This window comes from Thalassophryne amazonica, chromosome 8 (genome assembly GCF_902500255.1).
Source record: "Thalassophryne amazonica chromosome 8, fThaAma1.1, whole genome shotgun sequence".
In the NCBI taxonomy this organism is placed as follows: domain Eukaryota; kingdom Metazoa; phylum Chordata; class Actinopteri; order Batrachoidiformes; family Batrachoididae; genus Thalassophryne; species Thalassophryne amazonica.
Window position 1 is genome coordinate 99,151,719 of NC_047110.1, and position 22,373 is coordinate 99,174,091.

Genomic DNA, 22,373 nt, shown 5'->3' on the forward strand with positions numbered 1-22,373 from the left:
AAAGCACACGGCAGCATAGCATTCAATCTGAAATACACTCTGTTGTGTATGTACATCTATATACGAAGAGACAACTTTATGTGTGTATATGTCCCTCTCCTGTCCAAGTGGCACCTTGGAATTGAGACAGATTTGGCACATATCTATTTTGTCATACAGGGAGTGACATAGACCAATGAGAACTTTAATAGTAGTAGTCGTAGTAGTAGTAACGAAGGGGAGAGACACTTTTGTGCTGCACAACTGAACCAAACTTAGCACATATATACTTTGACACACCAGGAGTGACATAGGCTATTGAGCACTATTAGTAGTAGCATTTTAGGGGAGAGAGACTTTTTTACTGCATCATTATCGCCAAGTGTGCTAAAAGGTTGGTATCATACAACCCCAATTCCAATGAAGTTGGGACGTTGTGTAAAGTGTAAAATGTAAATAAAAACAGAATACAATGACTTGCAAATCCTCTTCAACCTATATTCAATTGAATACACCACAAAGACAAGATATTTAATGTTCAAACTGATCGACTTTATTGTTTTTGTGCAAATATTTGCTCATTTTGAAATGGATGCCTGCAACACGTTTCAAAAAAGCTGGGACAGTGTTATGTTTACCACTGTGTTACATCACCTTTCCTTCTAACAACACTCAATAAGCGTTTGGGAACTGAGGACACTAATTGTTGAAGCTTTGTAGCTGGAATTCTTTCCCATTCTTGCTTGATGCACAACTTCAGTTGTTCAACAGTCCAGAGTCTCCATTGTCATATTTTGTGCTTCAAAATGCGCCACACATTTTCAATGGGCGACAGGTCTGGACTGCAGGCAGGCCAGTCTAGTACCCGCACTGTTTTACTACGAAGCCACGCTGTTGTAACACGTGCAGAATGTGGCTTGGCATTGTCTTGCTGAAATAAGCAGGGACGTCCCTGAAAAGACGTTGCTTGGATGGCAGCATGTGTTGCTCCAAAACCTGAATGTAACTTTCAGCATTGATGGTGCCATCACAGATGTGTAAGTTGCCCGTGTCAGGGGCACTAACACACCCCCATACCATCACAGATGTGTAAGTTGCCCATGCCATGGGCACTAACACACCCCCATACCATCACAGATGCTGGCTTTTGAACTTTGTGATGGTAACAATCTGGATGGTCTTTTTCCTCTTTTATCCAGAGGACACAATGTCCATGATTTCCTAAAACAGTTTGAAATGTGGACTCATCAGACCACAGCACACTTTTCCACTTTGCGTCTGTCCATTTCAAATGAGCTCGGGCCCAAAGAAGGCAGCAGAGTTTCTGGATGTTGTTGATGTATGGCTTTCACTTTGCATGGTAGACTTTTAACTTGCACTTGTAGATGTAGCGATGAACTGTGTTAACTGATAATGGTTTTCTGAAGTGTTCCTGAGCCCACGCGGTAAGATCCTTTACACAATGATGTTGGTTTTTAATGCAGTGCTGCTTGAGGGATCGAAGGTCACGGACATTCAATGTTGGTTTTTGGCCTTGCCACTAACGTGCCGATGATGGAATCCCTAAATTCCTTGCAATTGAACGTTGAGAAACATTGTTCTTAAACTGTTGGACTATTTTTTCACACAGTTGTGCACAAAGTGGTGATCCTCACCCCATCTTTGCTTGTGAATGGTTGAGCCTTTTGGGGATGCGCCTTTTATACCCAATCATGACACTCACCTGTTTCCAATTAGATGTTCTTTGAGCATTCATCAACTTTCCCAGTCTTTTGTTGCCCTGTCCCAACTTTTTTGAAACGTGTTGCAGGCATCCATTTCAAAATGAGCAAATATTTGCACAAAAACAACAAAGTCTATCAGTTTAAACATTAAATATCTTGTCTTTGTGGTGTATTCAACTGAATATAGGTTGAAGAGGATTTGCAAATCATTGTATTCTGTTTTATTTACATTTATACAACATCCCAACTTCATTGGAATTGGGGTTGTACTTTTCTTTTTAAAACTTTTTAACATAGTAGTAGTAGTGGTAGTGGTGATGGTGGTGGTGGTAATAGCAGCTGTCTCTTCTTGAGGCAGCTTTAGTCAGTCTCTGGAATCTGGGATCGGTAGGAGGTGATAGTTTTATTGGTGAAGATGAAGTTTTCATTTCAGTCTCTGAATCAAACCTGTCCTAAGGCGGATAATCGGCTGGTATCTTTCTGAAAAATGTGTATAACACGACCCATTTAAATGTTCTAAATGTATGGAATAATGGAGAATGTGTTTGTATTTCATTATTTATTCATAAATGCTAATTCTTTCATGAATGCTAATCTACTGAGTTTGAGGTCACACTCGGAGTAAGACATTCAGTTTCCAATCAAATTTATCTAAAAACTCTTAAATATAAACTACTTTAAGGGGGTAGTTTGGTTTGCTGATTTGTGTTTGGGATATACAGTGGCTTGAAAAAAGGACACAGCACTTCACGTACACAGTATTTCACGCATTTTAATTTGTTTATGGCGTTTCAAATAAGTAAATCAGGCTTCTCAATATAAAAAAATCTAAAATGATCTGCCTTAGACTCAAACTGAAAGTAAATCTCTACAACTTGATATAAATTAATGAAAAATATAAAGCCAAGATGATGGGTTGCTTAAGTAACCAGTCCCTTTGGTATAATACCTGTAAATAATCAGTTTAATTGACAGTTTTCTTCAGACAAGTCAGGGGATGGATACATGAACATTTCCAAGTCACTGAATATGTGACTTCAGAAAAAGGTGTGAATTTATGGAAACATTTTGATGATCAACAGAAAAAGTGTCATTAAAAAGTATAAAGGTGCAGTTTATTTTGATTTTAAAAAGTAATTCTTTGTATTTTCTGTCAAAGCTTCTGTTTGACTTATTTGTAAGGAATTGTTAGTGTTGTATGGCTGGGGGGGCCTGGCTGCCTTTTTGTTTCTGTCTTTTGGTTTTCCTTCCAGGTGGCTTGCATTTGGGACTGAGTGGCTGTGTTGCTGAGGTTATCAGGACCTCACCCTGATCACCTGCGGCTCGTCAGGACTCACAGCTGTGGTGCATCTATATGGATTGGAACATGGTGGCATTTAAGACTGGAGTGTACAGTGTGTATTGCCAGAGACTCGACCTTGTGACCAGACGGTGAGATCGTCGTCTCGGGAGCCATCTCATCATCAGTGGATGCAGAGAACGTCCAGGGTTTGATGCACGGTCTGTGAAAGAGGAGGGGGTGAGGTCTCACGCTCGTCAGCACACTTCCTGAGGTACGTTAGATTTTGTGACTAACGTTTATACAGTCAGTAAATGTGGTGTCCCTCACACCTTATTATATTGAGCTGTACGTTAGTCATGTATCGGCTTCCACTGCAGTGGAGTTTTGTGAACTGGATGTTCCATGCCTGCAGGTTGGGAAGCTGATTAGTAATTAAGCCAGGAAGTGTTTGCTGTTTATGTACACCTTTGAGTGGTCTCTCTGTGTGTAGAGTGTGGACTCACATAATGGTTCCTTCTTTCACAGACTCGGTTTGTTGCGGCCACCTGGGGGGTGTCGGCGGGGTCCTTGGGTCCGAACGGCTTCTGGCTCCGGACCGTTAGCGCTGCTGGGAGCGCACCGTATCACCACCATGCCAGACCGCACACTCTTTTGTTGTTTTGTATCACTGTTATGTATTAAATTCAGTTAGCCTTTGTACCGTGCTCTGCTTATTTCATACTGGGTCCTTCAAACGCTGGTCGGTTCTCCGAGCTGCGTCCGACACATAACAGTTAGATTGTTTTTGGTTGAACTTGTACGACAAATTGGTTCAAAGCTTTCTCTTCAGTCGATACCTTTCTGGTTATCTCTGTTGGTGCAAGTGTGTGCATGTAAATTTTTTATTGAAATAACGTAAATCAATGCCACAGGCCTGATAAATGCTATATGGCGTATATATTTTTTGTTTAAATCAATGCCACAGGCCTGACAAATGCTATATGGCGTATATATTTTTTGTTTAAATCAATGCCACAGGCCTGATAAATGCTATATGGTGTATATATTTTTTGTTTAAATCAATGCCACAGGCCTGATAAATGCTATATGGCGTATATATTTTTTGTTTAAATCAATGCCACAGGCCTGATAAATGCTATATGGCGTATATATTTTTTGTTTAAATCAATGCCACAGGCCTGATAAATGCTATATGGCGTATATATTTTTGGTTTAAATCAATGCCACAGGCCTGATAAATGCTATATGGCGTATATATTTTTTGTTTAAATCAATGCCACAGGCCTGATAAATGCTATATGGCGTATATATTTTTGGTTTAAATCAATGCCACAAGCCTGATAAATGCTATATGGCGTATATATTTTTTGTTTAATTTACTGCATGTTGCAGAGATTTTCAAATTTATATCAAAGGATTTTAAAGACATGTAAACATCAAAAGGGTTGCGTAATTGTTTTTTGTTTTGTTTTTTTTGTTTTTTTTACGGGCACTGCAAACTCCAGGGTGCCAATTAAATTGGGCGATTTTCTTTAAGTCGACAGCAATGAAGAATGTGTAGAATTTGATTATTAGGTGGCTTGAGGCCAAGAATTAGAGTCAATATTTGAGAGATTGGGCGACAGAAAAGACGATTAAGGGATGCCGGATTTAATATAGAAATCCGATTAACACTTTGGGGAGTAAATTAAAGAAGGCCCAGAGGTACAGCTCTCTCAGAGGAGAACAGCTGCAGCAAGTGTAATGGAGGCGTTCTGACAAGTACGAAAGCTGGCACACGTCCTTTCTGAGAAGCCTTCAGACAGAACAACAACAAAAAAAAAACATATTGAGACATTCTGTTTCAGACTGAAAGATTCTGGGAGGATGCTGTCGATTTACTGACCATTACTGAAAAGTCAGCAATGGATGGATTGTAATGTTTATGCAGGAGGAGGATTCAATCAGAAAACATTAGACCACTGATAGGCTACAGTTACAACTTCTACAGTACATCATGGAGGGCTCAGATCAGCACCATCCCTCATAATTTAATGTAAACAGATCTCGAGTACACAGGAAGCAGAATCACTTTGGTCTTCTGCCATTAAGATACTTAGGCAAGAGTTTTAGAACAGATATTCCAACACATCACTGAGCTGTGGAGGAAAGTCTCCATTCATCCATCCATCTACTTATCATAGATAGACCCTTTATTCTCATAGTAACACATAAGTGCAGTGCAATGAATTTGTCTGGCTGTCCTTTGCCAGAGTAGAATAGCATTTGAAACAATAGTCATCAGGAGATGACATACGCACCTGGTCCCCACAAATCAGTAATATAAAGTGTCTGGGATCACCCAAGTACACACTTATGCTAAATATGAATGAAATCGGTCAAGTGGTTCTTCAGATATCACACTAACAATTGAAAATGTACATGCTGATCGCTATATCCTCGTATTTCATACCGGGGAGGATAAAAACATACCCCCCCCACCAACACAATTCCAATTCCATGCGTTGGTACACCTTGCTAGTACCAGGTTGGACCCCTTTTTGTCTTCAGAACTGCCTTAATTGTTTGTGGCATAGGTGTTGGAAACTTTCCTCAGAGGTGTTGGACCATGTTGACAGGATAGCATCACGCAGTCACCCATTTAACCAGTCTGCCCATTCTCATTCTCGTCCACATAACTGTCGCTCACTGGATATCTTCTCTTTCTTGGACCATTCTCTGTAAAACGTAGAGATGGTTGTGCATGAAAATCCCAGTAGATCAGCAGTTGCTGAAGTACTCAGACCAGTCTTTCTCCACATTCGAAGTCACTTAAATCCCCTTTCTTCCCCATTCTGATGTTTGTTTGAACTTCAGCAAGTCACCTAGATGCCTAAATGCATTGAGTTGCTGCCATGTGATTGGCTGATTTAGTTACTTGCATTAACAAGCAATTCAACAGGTGTACCAATAAAGTGGTCAGCAAGTAAAGCCTGAATTATTCATGTAATTTTCTTTTTTTTTTTTTTTTTTGGATGTCAAACTTTTTTTGTTGAAACATTTGATGGCTCAAATATCGGAGAGTAGGCGATGGATGGATGGATGGATGGATGGATGGAGGCCATCTTCCAGCTGCCACCTTCCAGCAATGATGGAATATTGAGTTTGAGAATAAACTCACTTTGACATAACTTTTATGATGAATAATGCATAATGAAGCAACATGAGACTGTCTCCAACTTCACAGGCTGTTTTAATATTTGAAACATTACTTCCAGATAAAGCGGTATGGAGCTCCTACAGTATTCAGTTATACTGTGAATACAAATGTGCCGCACGCCTCTAAATCATCAGCCTAATTTGTGCTTCTCTAAATTTATAAGCCAAACAAGAGCAGTCAGATGTTGTAGAAAACCTGAAACCTTGCTGAACTCTTGTGCCCTTCTCCAGAACCTTGTCAAATTTGTAAAATTATAATGGCTCGTTTAGTACATCACCTGTGAAAATACCACAGCCAGATCAGTCTGGTAGATAAATGACGGATGTCGTCCTCCTCCGCCCCTTAGTAATGAAGGGCATATTTTCAGATGCAGAGACCTCCTATAATAACTCTATAATCCCCATCACACAGGTTTTAACAGGGTTTGGCAGGTGGGTATTTACTGTTACCCTGCAGCATCTGTCAATGTGTCCATCTGATCAGTGTTAGATCTTTAAAATACCATCCTGGTCAAAGTTATTGTCGCCCCTGATTTTCAAATGCAGAGGTCAGAATATCCATAGAAACAAATAGGAAAAGGACCAGTTTTGAAAAATCAGAATATTTTAATAACCTGTGCAAGGTTATTAAACAAAAGGAAAAGAAGTTGCACACAGTAATAGCAAAATGACACGGAATGTATCCCAGAAATACCTACTGGCATGCTTCACGAATATTTGCTTGGTGTACCTTTGTACAGCAACCAAAAGGTAATAATAAGAAGAATTAGCATAATATTATTACCTTTATATTACCTCCTCCCCTGGAATTATGCCCTGGTGCCGCGCTTCACTACATCCATGCCATTGGGTCCTGGATGGCAACCACCCAAGCAGACAACCACTTCATCCCACCTTGCAAATATACATCAACTGTATCTGCTGCAGCCAGAAGTGTGGGCATCCCCTTGGTGTTCTCCAGTCACTGGAGAACTAATGGACAAATGTCAAAGCTGATGCTCCCTCACAATACAGAAGATGCTCCACATCTTAATCTCCCTACGTAACCACTTGTTTGATACGAAGTCACTCCAGCAGTACCAAGGGTGCTCTGTGGAGACCTAGCACCAAAGATATCCAGTCAAGGCCTTAGGTTACAGGTTAGTCTCACACCCTTACAGTAAGACAAGAAGCATCAGAACAGTTAACACTTGGAGCTTCATTCTCCTGCAAAGATAAAACAAACAACAACAAACACCTCCATCCAGCTACCTCATGACTCTGTAAGCTCTGTCCAGGTGTCTTTTACAAAGGCCAAAGAATGTTACTGCCGAGATCAGTGAATGTACCACTTCACCCATACAGATACACTTAGCCGAGACTGAAGCAGAGTCCAGGAAGTCAGTAAAAGCCTAGATTTTAGTCTCGATCTGGCACAGTGATCATCCGCAAAGTCAAGGTCAGCAAACGTCTCCATGCCAACAAAAGCATCTAACTCACAGTTTTCAGCAACCCTCCCAAACACCCAGTCTGTGCAAGCACTGAACAGTGTTGAGCCAGAACACATCCTTAATGGACACCAGTTTTCAAAAGAGAAAAACTCAGAGCCTCTGTCTCTGCTCCACACAGCACTCAGTTGTGGTGGTCATGTTGAAAACTGTCTCCTGATCAATTCCCAGACAGGATGGTAGACACACAGAAAGTCTACGTTTGGGGTCGATCTAGAGATACCTGTGTGTATGTTTGTTTAACGTGGGAATGTCATAGCACGCTGACAAACACGCAGCCCTTGACAGATCCTTAGCCTGGTCCGGTGGCTGATCAAGTCATCACAATTTCAGTTTCAATTCAATTCAATTTATTTTCATTTATATAGCACTAAATCACAACAACGTTGCCTCAAGGCGCTTCGCACAAGTAAGGTCTAACCTTGCCAACCACTAGAGCAAGCACACAGGTGACAGTGGTAAGGAAAAACTCCCTCGGATGATTTGAGGAAGAAACCTCAAGCAGACCAGACTCAAAGGGGTGACCCTCTGTTGGGCCATGCTACTGACACACTTGACAATACAAAAATGTAGGAAATCACCTCCTTTGCCTGACCCACGTTGAGGACTTCTTGCTTCAACAGAGCCCCATTAGCCATCTTGTTTTCAGGGTTCCGTTTGGGCCTTCATGGTTGTTGTAGTGGCCACGGAACACACAAGGTCCCCACCGTATTTTACTCAATAGGCAGTACTCACAGTATCGATGTCTAGGCTGGATGTGGTGTCCAGAAACTTGTTAGGGTTCCCATGAATTCTCAGGCTGTCCCAGACAGCAGTCTGATTGACTGAAACAAACGCTTTGCAAAAATCAACACAGACGTACAGCCGATTTTCACACTTGCATTCTGAGTACTCACAGGTTTAGAACACGGTTGATGTTTGACTTCATGGCCATAAATTTATTTAAGGTCTGCTCCTTCTCTGTCCCTCACCAAGGCTGCATCTCCACATCTGGAGTTGAATTCTTGGCGCCGGACTGTGGCAGCCCACTGCTCCTAGTAGTTGGATTGTGGCTAATTGTAATTAGGATGGGTTAAATGCAGAGGACAAATTTCATTGTATGACAATACAGGCTTTATTATTATTATTATTATTATTATTATTATTATTATCAAAGCCAGACTGTTCCAGTCACTGAGCAGTAACTGGAACTGAATGCTATTAAAACTAATCCTTGCAAGCACCCTCCACAGCACAGACAGCAGCTTAATACCACAATAGTTGTTGCAGTCCATGCAATCACCCTTATGTGTTAAAACTCTCAACATTAGAGTCCTTTGTGCAATGTCAAATTTCATCTCTCTCCAAAGGTTTTTAATTGGATTTAAGAAGGTTGACCAGTTTAAAACGGCTCTTTCTTACCTTTTCAGCTGTTTTCTTTTCTTCTTTTGTGTTGTTGGATATGTACTTTGGGTCATTGTCTTGCTGAAAGACTTGAGTCCTTCACCTCAATTGGTGTTCTAGCACCGGGTGACATTTTGCTGTGAAATGCTTTGGTAATCTTCTGATTTAATCAATTCTTTGATACCTCCAAAGCCTTCAGTACCAGACTGGTTTATCTATGAAGGTTTTTCCATCAGTTTTGCCTATTTGTGCCTTTCTTTCATTCGTGGTGTCACCTATATAAGCCTACTTGGCTTTCCTGTGCAATGTTCAGTACAGACTGAAACCAGAACTCCAGCTTGCTCCAGTAGAGAACTTTAATTGTTTGTTGGTGTTTTTGTCACAATCAGAAACCTGCCTTTGCAGTCTTCTGTCCCTGAGTGTCTTAATGTTCTTAATGCCACATCCTGGAAGCAGCTTAGTTTTAGAATTGTAAAATATCTTGGATGCATTCGGAACTGTTGCAATGGAGATTTCAAGACATGATTTCATTGGCTTCAGAATTGTTACTTTTTAAATAGCATTTTGATGCTCTCTAATACTTCTTTTTGCTATTGTGATGAAGTAACTGGAAATAATCAGGCCATTTTTATGCGTGAAAAAACATTGATTGGATCTTTTAGATCATGTGATCACTGAGGAACTATTATATTTACTTGTGCATTTCTATGGTGATGCGTCGAGGGCGCACGGAGCGCCTCATAAGGAACCACTGTTTTGGCTGAAGCTCTGAGGACCGGTTGAACCCTTTTTAGAGACCCCTAAAAGACCTTGAGCCTTAGTGATGTCATCTCGTACGTTGCTGACATATCACGTCTTTTGCTCAGCCGCCCCCCTACTTTTTTCCTTTTTTCAAGCCGGCTCGGTGTTTGCGCTGCCAGCTACTTCAGCACCGTGGACAGCTCCGGCGCTGGAGTTTGGACGTGGGGTCCCGTCCGGACACGAGCGCGTCCGCGACACACCAGTGACAACAGTCACGGACATTTAGATCGGAAGTACAAAAGCCCTCCACGGTCGGAAAGTGTCCGTTTGACGCGGTGCAGGAAGGAAGCCGAGGGAACAGATCCAAAAATAAAAGTGAGACTTGCGCATCCCATTAAAGCACTTTAATCAGGGGAGATTCACGACTTAAAAACAGAAACGCAGCACAGAGAAAGTCATGCGTGCAGTTTTTTTTTCTTCCAAACCTCGACTTGTCTGATGTGGAAATGCCTCCTAATTCCTCAGACACCGAACGCGTCAAATCCGAGCGCAACTTCTGTAACGAGCATCATTAGGAAGATAAAGGTGTTCCACTTACCTCGCTGCTCTCAGACTCCGCCATTTTTCTCCTGAGGAGCATGCAGCGGGACGAGTGCTTAATTCCCATAAGAGCCCGCGTGAAATAATACTAATAATAAAAAAAACAATCGGAAAACACGTGCGCACACTTGACAGCCGTAAAATGGAGAAAACGGAGAGCGGCGGATCTTCAGGCTCCTCGGCGCTCCTTAATGTCCCCCAAAACTACTGTGTCCTCGCAAAACTATCACTGTGACATGACACTGAGTTCCAAAAGGCATTTCGGGTAGAATTGCAGTGAGAAAGTGCTGCGGAATCCATGGCAACAAAGTTTGCTGTCCTGGAGCGCACGAGAGGAAAAACATTTAGAGAGAGAGAGAGAGAGAGAGAGAGAGAGAGAGAGAAAGAAGCCGTTCTGCAGAGCAGATCCGCGTGCGCAAATGTCAGATGCAGAGAATTTTGGTGTTTCAGCACCAATTTGATTGAGTTCTCCGCCGCAACATTGTTTCTAAAAATAGTAACATGCAGCTACGGGGGGGGCTTGCACGTGCCGATGCGTGCACGCACAGAAAGCTCATGATTGCACTCTTAATAGCCCTTCTGCTCCAAGTCGAACCGTTTACGCACTAAATGCCTCTCCGTCCATGCATGTGCGCGCAAAGTTGAAGCTGGGTCACTCCGTGTGTGTGTGTGTGTGTGTGTGTGTGTGTATGTGTGAGAGTGTGAGTGTGAGAGAGAGAGAGCACGTGACTGTTTCTGGGGTCTCGATCACCCGGCCACGGGGGCCATGGGAATGGCGATTACGCGCTTCGTCTGCTCTGCGCACCCGCAGGCCGGACCGCGAACGCGCGGTTTTTCCTCGTGGACACGATGGAAAGCTGCTCTGTATCTGCAGGCCAGTCTCACGTTTTGTTTTTTTTTTTTCGTGCCTCCGTGACGAAAAGAGTCAAATTTTCGTGACGGGTTTTTGTTTTTTAATCTCACTACTGACCCTACTCCTACCCCCAACCCTAACCTTTAGCATAAACTAATTTTACTTCTTCCCCCCACCCTAACCATAAACCCCCCCCCCCCCCCCCCCCACTGCCTCAACTTTTTACCTTCATCAATGGAGATGGGTAGAGGTTAATGTTTTTGCCCGTTTGTTTCTTTGTCTGTTTGTGAACAGCCTGGAGTCCACAATTTGTCATGTATCGTTATGAAATTTTTACAGAACATTCATATCCTGATAACCAAGAACTGACTCAGTTTTCAAGGTCATAGGTCAAAGTCATGAGAAATCTTAGAAAATTTGAAAAATCCCTATCCTTTAAGATTCAATGAATTATTAAAATGAACAACTGTCAAAAAGATCAAATTTCTTTTATATTTGAGAACTTTATGTAGGATGGTATCCTTTATTGACAAAGTTTGATTCAGATTACAGATTTTGTTGCCATTTAAATTTAACATTGGAAATCTCATTTAATGTATACTTTACATTATATCTTAATCAAACGTGCCCCAAATCACTCATATTTGAAAGTGAGGTGCAGACTGGTACTCACTATCACTTGACAAAGTTGGATCTGGATCTGATCCGGATTGTGGATTTTGTAGACATTTGAGTTTAATATTGAAAAGCCCATTTAGTATACATTTTGCATTATATCTTAATCAAAAGTGCCTCGATCACTCTCATTTTGACAATAAGGTGCAAACTGGCACTCACAATGAACAGACCTGTTTGATCTGCATCTGATCTGTTTTGAGGATTTAGCGGATATTTGATTTTGACATTGAACAACCCTTTTGATCTATATTTTGTATTATATTTTAGATTATGAAAAGCCACTTCTATCAGGACTTTGACCTTGAAAATATTTTCCAAGGCAGAAATTTATGGTATTGGAAACTAGTGTTGGCAGAGGTTTGCGCTGTGCGATCGCGGTTGTTGTGTGGGCTGCCCGAAGAGGAGGTACTGCTGGCCCAACGCCAGAGGGCGCCCTGCCTGTAGACAGGCTTCAGGCACCAGAGGGCACAGTCGCTGCCAGGAGCACCAGGAACTCTGACAGCTGTCATTCATCAACTCATCATGCCACCCATAAAAGCCTGGAGAAGACACCACACCTCTGCCGAGAAATCGTCTGAATCATTCAGGTAGACGTTCAGTCGTAATATTGAATCAGCTAAGTTGTGACGTCTTTCACATCTGTACTGGTAGCTAATTTACCTTCTGAGTTTGCAGCTTCTCCACTGACTGCTGAGTCGAAGGGAGTGGTAAGAGGTGGCGTTCTCCACTCTTCACTCTTCACTCTTATACTTGTGTACTGGAGTCTGCACGGATAACCAGAGGAAGTAGTGGGATTGGGAGGTGGTGTTTTCTCCCTTTATCAGGAATACTCAGCTGACTGTTTACTGGGTGTGTGCACACACACCCACTCTTGACTGTTTCTGTTTCCTGCCAGCAGTACCCGATCTGACAGCTGGAGACGGTGGCCACCTGGGGACTCAGGACTTGGCAGCTCTGGAGTGTTCCAGATCCGTTGGCGGTGGAAATCGTGTGGGTCCCGACTCTTCTCTGGACGGGCGTCTCCTATCCTCGAGCCTGCCCACATGACACCAATTTTATAATTGACCTTAGTATTGCATTGTATCTGTATCCGTTGTGCCCATTTCACAACATTAAAAGTGTTACTTCTTATTTCCATTGACCATTCATTTACGCCCCCTGTTGTGGGTCCGTGTCATTACACTTTTCACAACAGCGGTGCTCCAGTTTGGATTTGGGTTTGTACATGACACATCTTCAAATCAAAGCAGCTGATCTTGGCTACAACAAAACAACTTAAAACATTAGAACAAACAATAGTTTTATCTTAATTTCTTCCCTTCACCTTTTGAGTTACTTTCCCACTCCATTATCTAAGTCAGGCCTGCACCACCCTGTCATGTGTTCAGGGGCCTCTCAGCTCCATCTGTGCTCTTTGAAGGGGCCCCGGGCTTCTACATTACACCACCGCTGAATGCGGGCAGCTTTCGGAGCACTAGAGGTACCGTTTCTGTTTCACTGCACAGATACATCCAGCTCTCTTGAGGCAGTCAGGGGATGGAAACATGAATGTGTCCATCTCACTGTATAGGTCTTGGACTTCATCAACATTTCCTTGGTAGGTGGTCCCTGCCCCCCACTCAGCGTAATCAGCTTTTCTCTGGATCTAATATAATTTGAATGTTAGCATTAAAAATATCGAGATGCAGTCCAGGTTTAATTTATTTATTATTTGCTCATTATCAAAGACAATTTTATAAAAAAAAGTTAGCATTGAAAATATTTAGATTCAATCTGTTTATTTATTTGTTATTTGCTCAAGATCAAATTTTATATATATATATATATATATATATATATATATATAACTGTCCAGTTTCACCATTTTGCAACATGTATTTTAGGTATACATATTTAAATGTATGTAAAGTCTTTATTTTGACTGGAGTGCCATAAAAAGCCTTCTTTGGGGGGACTGTGAGTGTATGGAGCTTTTGTTTGTTATACTGCATGCTAAAATCCAAACTGTACTAGAAGCTAATTAATACAGCATAAAATTTTGTGTTTTACAAAAAGTGGCAATTTTGAGGTTACCCTCATTTAAGTCGTCAAAAGAGACTTTGCATCCCGATGTTTTCAGTGCTAACACTCAAATTCATGCTTGGAAAAATAATGATTTTGCTGAGGTGTGTGTGTGTGTGTGTGTGTGTGGAGGGTGGGGGGGATGCAAGGTAGTGCCGGGTACCCACTTCTGGCCCACAGCCTGTCACTTGAAATAAACATCTGGAGGTGATTAGATTTTGGTGTAGCTGGGTCAAAGGTCCACTTCAAGGAAAACCTGATCTGAAAACACTCTTTTTGTGTGTGTGTGTGTCTCAACAACTTTGAAGCCTAGATGATTTATCTAAAGCATATATTGATCAGCAGAATAACTGTGATTGATTGGTATGAATGATTTCATCATGAAGTCACACAGAAGTTGTATGATGAAGTCATAAATTGTCAGAAATACCATTACAGACAGATGTATATTTATTTGCACATTTATATTATAGTGTGTGGAGTGTGCAGGGTGTGCATCATCCCTGTGATGTCTTTCAGTGTTACATGAGCTTGTTAAGATCTTTGCACAAAATCATTATGTTTGCACAATAAGGTTTTTTTTCCCCTACAAAGAGAGGCAGAAAGAGAATGCAGAAACAAGTTTTAATTCATGCAGCTCTGTTGGCAATTGTTTGACAGCAGCCCTGGTGGCCCGGCTGTGGTGTTATGTTCTCTGTTCTCACCTCCGTGCTTTGAACTCTGTAAAATGTTTTCTCTGAGTGTCTGATATGGCTCAATGCTGCTGCCCCACAGCTATTTCATAACTAAGCGTGTGCTACTGTATCTTGTCTGTGAAGTCATGTGCTTCACTAGAGTCTATTTTGAGGTGAGGCCATCCCTCCGTGCCACCCACACCACTCACCATTTGTTCCATTATTTAACAGAGATAGTAGGCAGGCGTTAAACTGGCACCAGGATATAAGAGTACCCAACTGCCATTGTCTTCGCCCACCACCACCCCGTGCACCATAAAACAAGCCTGAGATTTTCAGAGTAAAATCTCAGGCTGAAAGTACCCTGAAAAAAGAGAATAGTTGAACTAACTTAAAAAATCATTACAAGTGGTAAAAAAGTTGATCTAATGTACAAACCTAAGTTCAAACCACATAATTTTTTTGAAAAATGGGTCTTAAATTATTGATTAAACGTCTGAATAGAGGACCTAATCTACTTCATCCGATGCAATTTGTTGTGTGGGCCGCCAGAAGAGGAGGTACTGCTGGCCCACCACCAGAGGGCGCCCTGCCTGAAGTGCGGGCTTCAGGCACGAGAGGGCGCTGCCGCCATGGACACAGCCAGGAGTGACAGCTGTTACTCATTACTTCCTGACAGCTGTCACTCATTCTTCATCATCTCACTCCATAAAACCCAGACGTCATCTCCACCTCATCGCCGAGATATCATACTTCATTGGAGGTAATATCGTCAGCCATTTGTGTTTATCTTAAGCTGTATATTGTGAGTGTTTGCAGGAGTACCGGTTCCTCTTCCTGTGGAGGCTGAGTGAGTGCAGGACGGCACTCTTTTCCTCTGAGGGACTACTGTAAATACATCAGCATATTGAGTGAGAGGTGGAGGTGGCATTCCCACCGTTGTTGTTACTGGGTGTACACACACCCACACTTGACTGTCTTTGTTATCGCCAGCAGTACCAGATCCGACAGTCGGGGACGGTGATCACCTGGGAATTCGGGACTTGGTGGCTCCAGTATTCACCAGGTCCTGTGGCGGCGGAAATCGTGTGGTTCCGGCTCTTCTCAGGACAGACGTCTTCTATCCTCGAGCCTGCCCACACGTCACCTTTGTGATTTGACTGTAATTATATTCTGAGATTGTCTGTATATTCGTTGTGCACATTTCACAACATTAAATTGTTACTTTTTGGCTCATCTATTGGCCGTTCATTTGCGCCCCCTGTTGTGGGTCCGTGTCACTACACTTTCACAACACAATTTGGCTTCTGTCCCCATCACTCCACTGAGTTAGCAAACTGTGTGTCTTTAGAAAAGGTTAAGTATATGCTGGATAAAAACTTGTATATGGGTGCTGTATTCCTAGACCTTATAAAGGCATTCAACACAGTAGACCACCAAATACTTCTGAAAAAACGTACATATTTTAACTTCTCATTTGAAACAATACAATGGTTCGAATCGTATCTAACAAAAACAGTACAATGTGTCACAGTGAATGGTTTTAAATCCCCTTTTCTTAACAATCCAGTCAGTGTCCCACAAGGATCAATCCTTGGACCTTTACTTTTTTCACTGTACATAAATGACTTACCAAATGTGTGCAAAGATTTCAATGGACAAATGTACGCAGATGATGTAGTCATTTTTACTCACAGAAACAATGTGAAAGACATCTCTTCAAGACTCACAGATGTGCTACGCAACATACAACACTGGTTAAATGACACCTGCCTACAGTTAAATACAAGAAAAACAGTATATGCATGATGTTTAGCAAACATCCCACTGACATTAGAAGGTCCAGTGTGTTCTTTGACAGGAAGGAGTTGGAGATGGTATCTCAATTTAAATATCTTGGAATTATCTTGGACTCAAACTTGTTCTTCAAAAAACACATTAAAAAAAAGTCAAAAACACAGTAAATTTTAATTTACTAAATTTTAAATGTATGTAAAATACGTCCCTCTCTAACAATTAATGCATATCTCTTTTGCATGGTTCTTTCACACATTGACTACTGTTTCACTAACTGGGCATATGCAGGCACCTCAGTATTAAAATACATAGAGCAGCTGTAGCCCTAAAACACAATTCAACTGTGGAGGCACCATTCGAGTTTCTTTTTCAGTTATATGTACACACTACCCTTGTGTATTTTATTTTATTAAATGGATTAGTAGTTTTTACACAATACATTTGTGTATGATACCCTGTGCAATATTTACACTTGTGCATGTGCAAATGAGTGTATTGGGCAACGTGCAATCCAACCTAGTACTGTAATGTACAATTACAATCAGGCACTGTCACTTTGCACTTAGCATTTGTCACTTTAATACAGTACTTTTGCACCTCAACACCCATTATGAAACTCTGTTGGTTCCTTCATCTGTCGGCTGCTTATTATCTGTCAGTTATTGTTACTTTGAATTGTAAATATTCGTGTGTGTATTCTGTTTTAATTGTTTTTCTGTCATGATTAATTTACTTTGGTATGTTGTGTGGTCTTAGTCTGTTTTTATGTGACTGGGACTATGGATGGAAATTAGCACCTTGCTATAATCTGGCATATGACCTGGAAGAGCGTTTACAAGCCCAAAACTTGCTGCTTTGGATGTTACCATGTTGGCGACCTTTACTCTGACTGTGTGACCGCAAACCATATTTGGATAAAAAGGTGGAGCATTAGTGACGTGGGTGGGACCACTGAAGCCCGAACATACTCCTCGTCTTAAAAGTCACAGAGTTATTGACGAGCTAAGCTAACAGACTAACCTCAGTTCAGGTGTTTATTAAATCATAAATTTTGGGGTCTGGGCAGTGGGTTTCATAACTGTTTGCTTTGGTGTGAGTATTCAAAATTATGACTCGCTTATTTGCTCAATTGTGTATTAACTGGACCTAATGTCATTAAGCTATCGATAGATGCTAAAAGTGCTTACACCATGAGCATCCAAAATTAAATCACATGAGAGTTTAACTCGATGCAAATAGTGGCACACAGACACTTTAAATGATCTGTTTGGAGAATTAGTTGCACAACAAGCTATATTATTAATGATACTTGTACAACCCCAATTCCAATGAAGTTTGGACGTGGTGTAAAATGTAAAGAAAAACAATAGAATAACAATATTTTAGAATAATATATTTTTTCACGCAGTTGTTCACAAAGTGGTGATCCTCACCCCATCTTTGCTTGTGAACACTGAGCCTTTTGGGGATGCTCCTTTTTATACCCAATCATGACACTCACCTGTTTCAAATTAACCTGTTAACCTGTGGAATGTTCCAAACAGGTGTTCTTTGAGCATTCATCAACTTTCCCAGTCTTTTGTCACCCCTGTCCCAACATTTTTGAAATGTGTTGCAGGCATCCATTTCAAAATGAGCAAATATTTGCACAAAAACAATAAAGTTTATCAGTTTGAACTTTAATTATTTTGTCTTTGCGGTGTATTCAATTGAATAGGATTTGCAAATCATTGTAATCTGTTTTTATTCACATTTTACACAACGTCCCAACTTCACCGGAATTGGGGTTGTCATAACATGCTCAAAAACGTGTGATTCTCCACAGTAGCCACAGCTAGCAGCTTCTATGTGAGCCCTCTGAGTCTCTGGTCAGCGACAACACACAAGCTGTCACTCAAAGTGTCCATGGCCTGAATTATACATGATTTTATAACTTAAAAGGTCTTAAACAAAGAAATTATTTTCTAAAAAATCAACACAATACAATTGTTATGGGGGGGAAACTACACTCATTAAAAATATAAACGCAACACTTTTGGTTTTGCTCCCATTCTGTATGAGATGAACTCAAAGATCTAAAACTTTTTCCACATACACAATATCACCATTTCCCTCAAATATTGTTCACAAACCAGTCTAAATCTGTGATAGTGAGCACTTCTCCTTTGCTGAGATAATCCATCCCACCTCACAGGTGTGCCATATCAAGATGCTGATTAGACACCATGATTAGTGCACAGGTGTGCCTTAGACTGTCCACAATAAAAGGCCACTCTGAAAGGTGCAGTTTTGTTTTATTGGGGGGGATACCAGTCAGTATCTGGTGTGACTACCATTTGCCTCATGCAGTGCAACACATCTCCTTCGCATAGAGTTGATCAGGTTGTCAATTGCGGCCTGTGGAATGTTGGTCCACTCCTTTTCAATGGCTGTGCGAAGTTGCTGGATATTGGCAGGAACTGGTACACGCTGTCGTATACGCCGGTCCAGAGCATCCCAGACATGCTCAATGGGTGACATGTCCGGTGAGTATGCCGGCCATGCAAGAACTGGGACATTTTCAGCTTCCAAGAATTGTGTACAGATCCTTGCAACATGGGGCCGTGCATTATTCTGCTGCAACATGAGGTGATATTCTTGGATGTATGGCACAACAATGGGCCTCAGGATCCCGTCACGGTATCTCTGTGCATTCAAAATGCTATCAATAAAATGCACCTGTGTTCTTCATCCATAACAGACGCCTGCCCATACCATAACCCCACCGCCACCATGGGCCACTCGATCCACAACATTGACATCGGAAAACCGCTCACCCACACGACGCCACACACGCTGTCTGCCATCTGCCCTGGACAGCGTGAACTGGGATTCATCCGTGAAGAGAACACCTCACCAACGTGCCAAACGCCAGCGAATGTGAGCATTTGCCCACTCAAGTCGGTTACAACAACGAACTGGAGTCAGGTCGAGACCCCGATGACGACGACGACCATGCAGATGAGCTTCCCTGAGACGGTTTCTGACAGTTTGTATAGAAATTCTTTGGTTATGCAAACTGATTGTTTCAGCAGCTGTCCGAGTGGCTGGTCTCAGACGATCTTGGAGGTGAACATGCTGGATGTGGAGGTCCTGGGCTGGTGTGGTTACACGTGGTCTGCGGTTGTGAGGCTGGTTGGATGTACTGCCAAATTCTCTGAAACGCCTTTGGAGACGGCTTATGGTAGAGAAATGAACATTCAATACACGAGCAACAGCTCTGGTTGACATTCCTGCTGTCAGCATGCCAATTGCACGCTCCCTCAAATCTTGCGACATCTGTGGCATTGTGCTGTGTGATAAAACTGCACCTTTCAGAGTGGCCTTTTATTGTGGGCAGTCTAAGGCACACCTGTGCACTAATCATGGTGTCTAATCAGCATCTTGATATGGCACACCTGTGAGGTGGGATGGATTATCTCAGCAAAGGAGAAGTGCTCACTATCACAGATTTAGACTGGTTTGTGAACAATATTTGAGGGAAATGGTGATATTGTGTATGTGGAAAAAGTTTTAGATCTTTGAGTTCATCTCATACAAAATGGGAGCAAAACCAAAAGTGTTGCGTTTATATTTTTGCTGAGTGTAGCTATAGAGACCAAAACCATTTGTTTGTTTTTGTACAAGGCCGTAAACATGTTTATTTCTGCTCTAAATTTGGACATTTTAACATGGGTTTCTATGGGAACCTACTCCCTTCTGGAGCCAGCCTGAAACGGCAAATCAAGGAACTGAAACTCTTTTTTCTTCTTGGCGCTCCTCATTTGGGACAATCAAAGTTTACCGCTTGAGTAAAACCAATGAACATTACAGAGTATAAGTGGCTATAAAACACAGGATTGCAACACTTTGTTATATTTGGCTGCTGTGAGTTGTCCAACATAGTCTAAATCACACCAAGAAATTTATTTTCATATGATGTTTCAATGTTAATATTATTCCTTTTGAGTTTGAGCTGTGGTATTTCAAACCAACCGTGTAGTCGAGCAGATTACTGTTAATGCGTCCTTTGATCTCCATCTAATGGCTCTGTGCTTTATCCTTTCTGACACTGGCAGTGGACAGTTTGGCGTCTCCCCCTTTGTCGTTCGTCATTGCTGTCAGCGAGCAACTCAAAATCTCAGATGGGCTGAAATCACTTCAGTTACCTAATTTTGTCTCCCTCTGATGTGCACCTTCTGTTCTTCCATCATAGCAGAGCTGATTGCCACAGAAAATACTGCCCCCCACCCCCAAAAGAAAAGATCACTGGTAAAAGTCTGATGTCGTGTGCAAAAAAGGAGCATTTACCTTTTGAGAAGACACTACAGCATTATGAATTAGCCAAACTCTGTTTCTTTGATTTTAACATTAATTACATGAATTGGATACAGAATAAATAAGCAATCCAGACATCAGTTCATTAACTTTGCTGATCCTGATACTTATCTGCGAACAGCAAATACAACACCGAATCATTGTTGTATTTGCTGTTTAACTTGTAGTGTTGTTTTCATAGAAATGCAACCTAAGTTCTCCCAAAAGACGGAATCACTTAATTAACATCAGATTTAATCTTTAAACAAAGCATGTGCTTCCTATTAGTCATCAGGTCTCAACCAATAGAAACTATGCAGATTCCTTAAAAAGTCAGTGATCTTACTCACCTCTCAGTGTCTGCCTTCCTCCACCCCACTACCACTAGGTGGTCCCTGTCCTTTACCTGGGGGTAGGCTCCACCCCTGCTATTTCCATTGGTAGGATTTGTGATAATCTCAACTTTACTCTCTGCCATGATGGGAACCAGTATCAAATCTACTACACCATAGGCTATAATGTCATGTAAATTATCTTTTTGTATACAAATTATTGTTTAAGTTGCGTCACTTGTCTTTCTGGTAGAAATAAAAATTTGAACTATACTGCCTGTTTACTCAGAGTTTAACCTAGGTTTCTCTCCAGTCGGACAGTCTGAATCAGATATAAGGGCCAGAAGTAACAAAAATAAAACGATTAAAAAATGTATGTGATTTCAAATTAAATGAAGTGATAAAACATCCAGTGATTTGATTTAATTGAAAGCAGGCTTGATTCAAACTGTCGTGATATAAAGAAAACAGAATGATGTTTCATCATTTTCCGTGTATTATAGTCATCATTCATTACTCAAAATTATTTCTGATTTCAGGGAAATGTCCTTGAGAGTGGAAGTAACAAAAATTAATTGGTAAATGATGAAAATGTGTGTAAATGGAAACCTGGAGAGGTTAAAATGGGTGTCAAATGAAAAACAGTAATAAATACTGCCAATCTTTCCCAGTAAGAACTATAACTGGCATTTATCATTTACAGCAACTTGTTACTTCTGCCCTATCAAAAAAGAAGAAAGAGAGACAACAACAAAAACAAGTCCACTTTTCTCAATTTGGCACCACCATGACAAGATAAAAGTCAAGACAAAAACTCAGTCTTGGTCTTGGGGTCTTGATTGGCATTTTGGGATTTCCACAGTAACCAAAAATACTTGTGGGAAACAATAATTGTCAGTGCGAATGGGATACTTTTGCTTACAAACTCTAATATAAGACCCCTGCTGATGTGTATTAGCTTGTTGCTAAGGTGGAGAAACCCCATAAGACATATTACCACATTAAACTACAGCATATCCCATGGTACATTATATTAGTACTATGGTACTATAAGGATATATATATATATATATATATATATATATATATATATATATATATATATATATATATATATATATAATCTTAAGGTACCTCACACATATCACAATGCTACATAACATTGTACCTCAGGTATTACCATAATACATATGTGGTACTGCAGATAATACTATGATAACTATCATTGTACTGGAGGTATCACCATGAC

General features: G+C 41.2%; 1 protein-coding gene across 2 annotated transcripts in view; it reads right to left on the minus strand.

Moving 5' to 3' along the window:
• The window catches only part of LOC117516171 (protein arginine N-methyltransferase 8-B), a 79,697-nt gene extending 68,956 nt beyond the window's left edge, over positions 1-10,741 (minus strand). Inside the window, exon 1 of one of the 2 annotated variants that reach the window (XM_034177073.1) lies at positions 10,393-10,741. In XM_034177073.1, coding sequence (XP_034032964.1) covers positions 10,393-10,461 — 69 coding nt within the window. In that variant the 5' untranslated portion in view covers positions 10,462-10,741. The remainder of the gene's footprint in view (positions 1-10,392) is intronic. The other variant, XM_034177072.1, reaches the window with a different exon arrangement.
• Between the last annotated feature and the right edge of the window lie 11,632 nt (positions 10,742-22,373).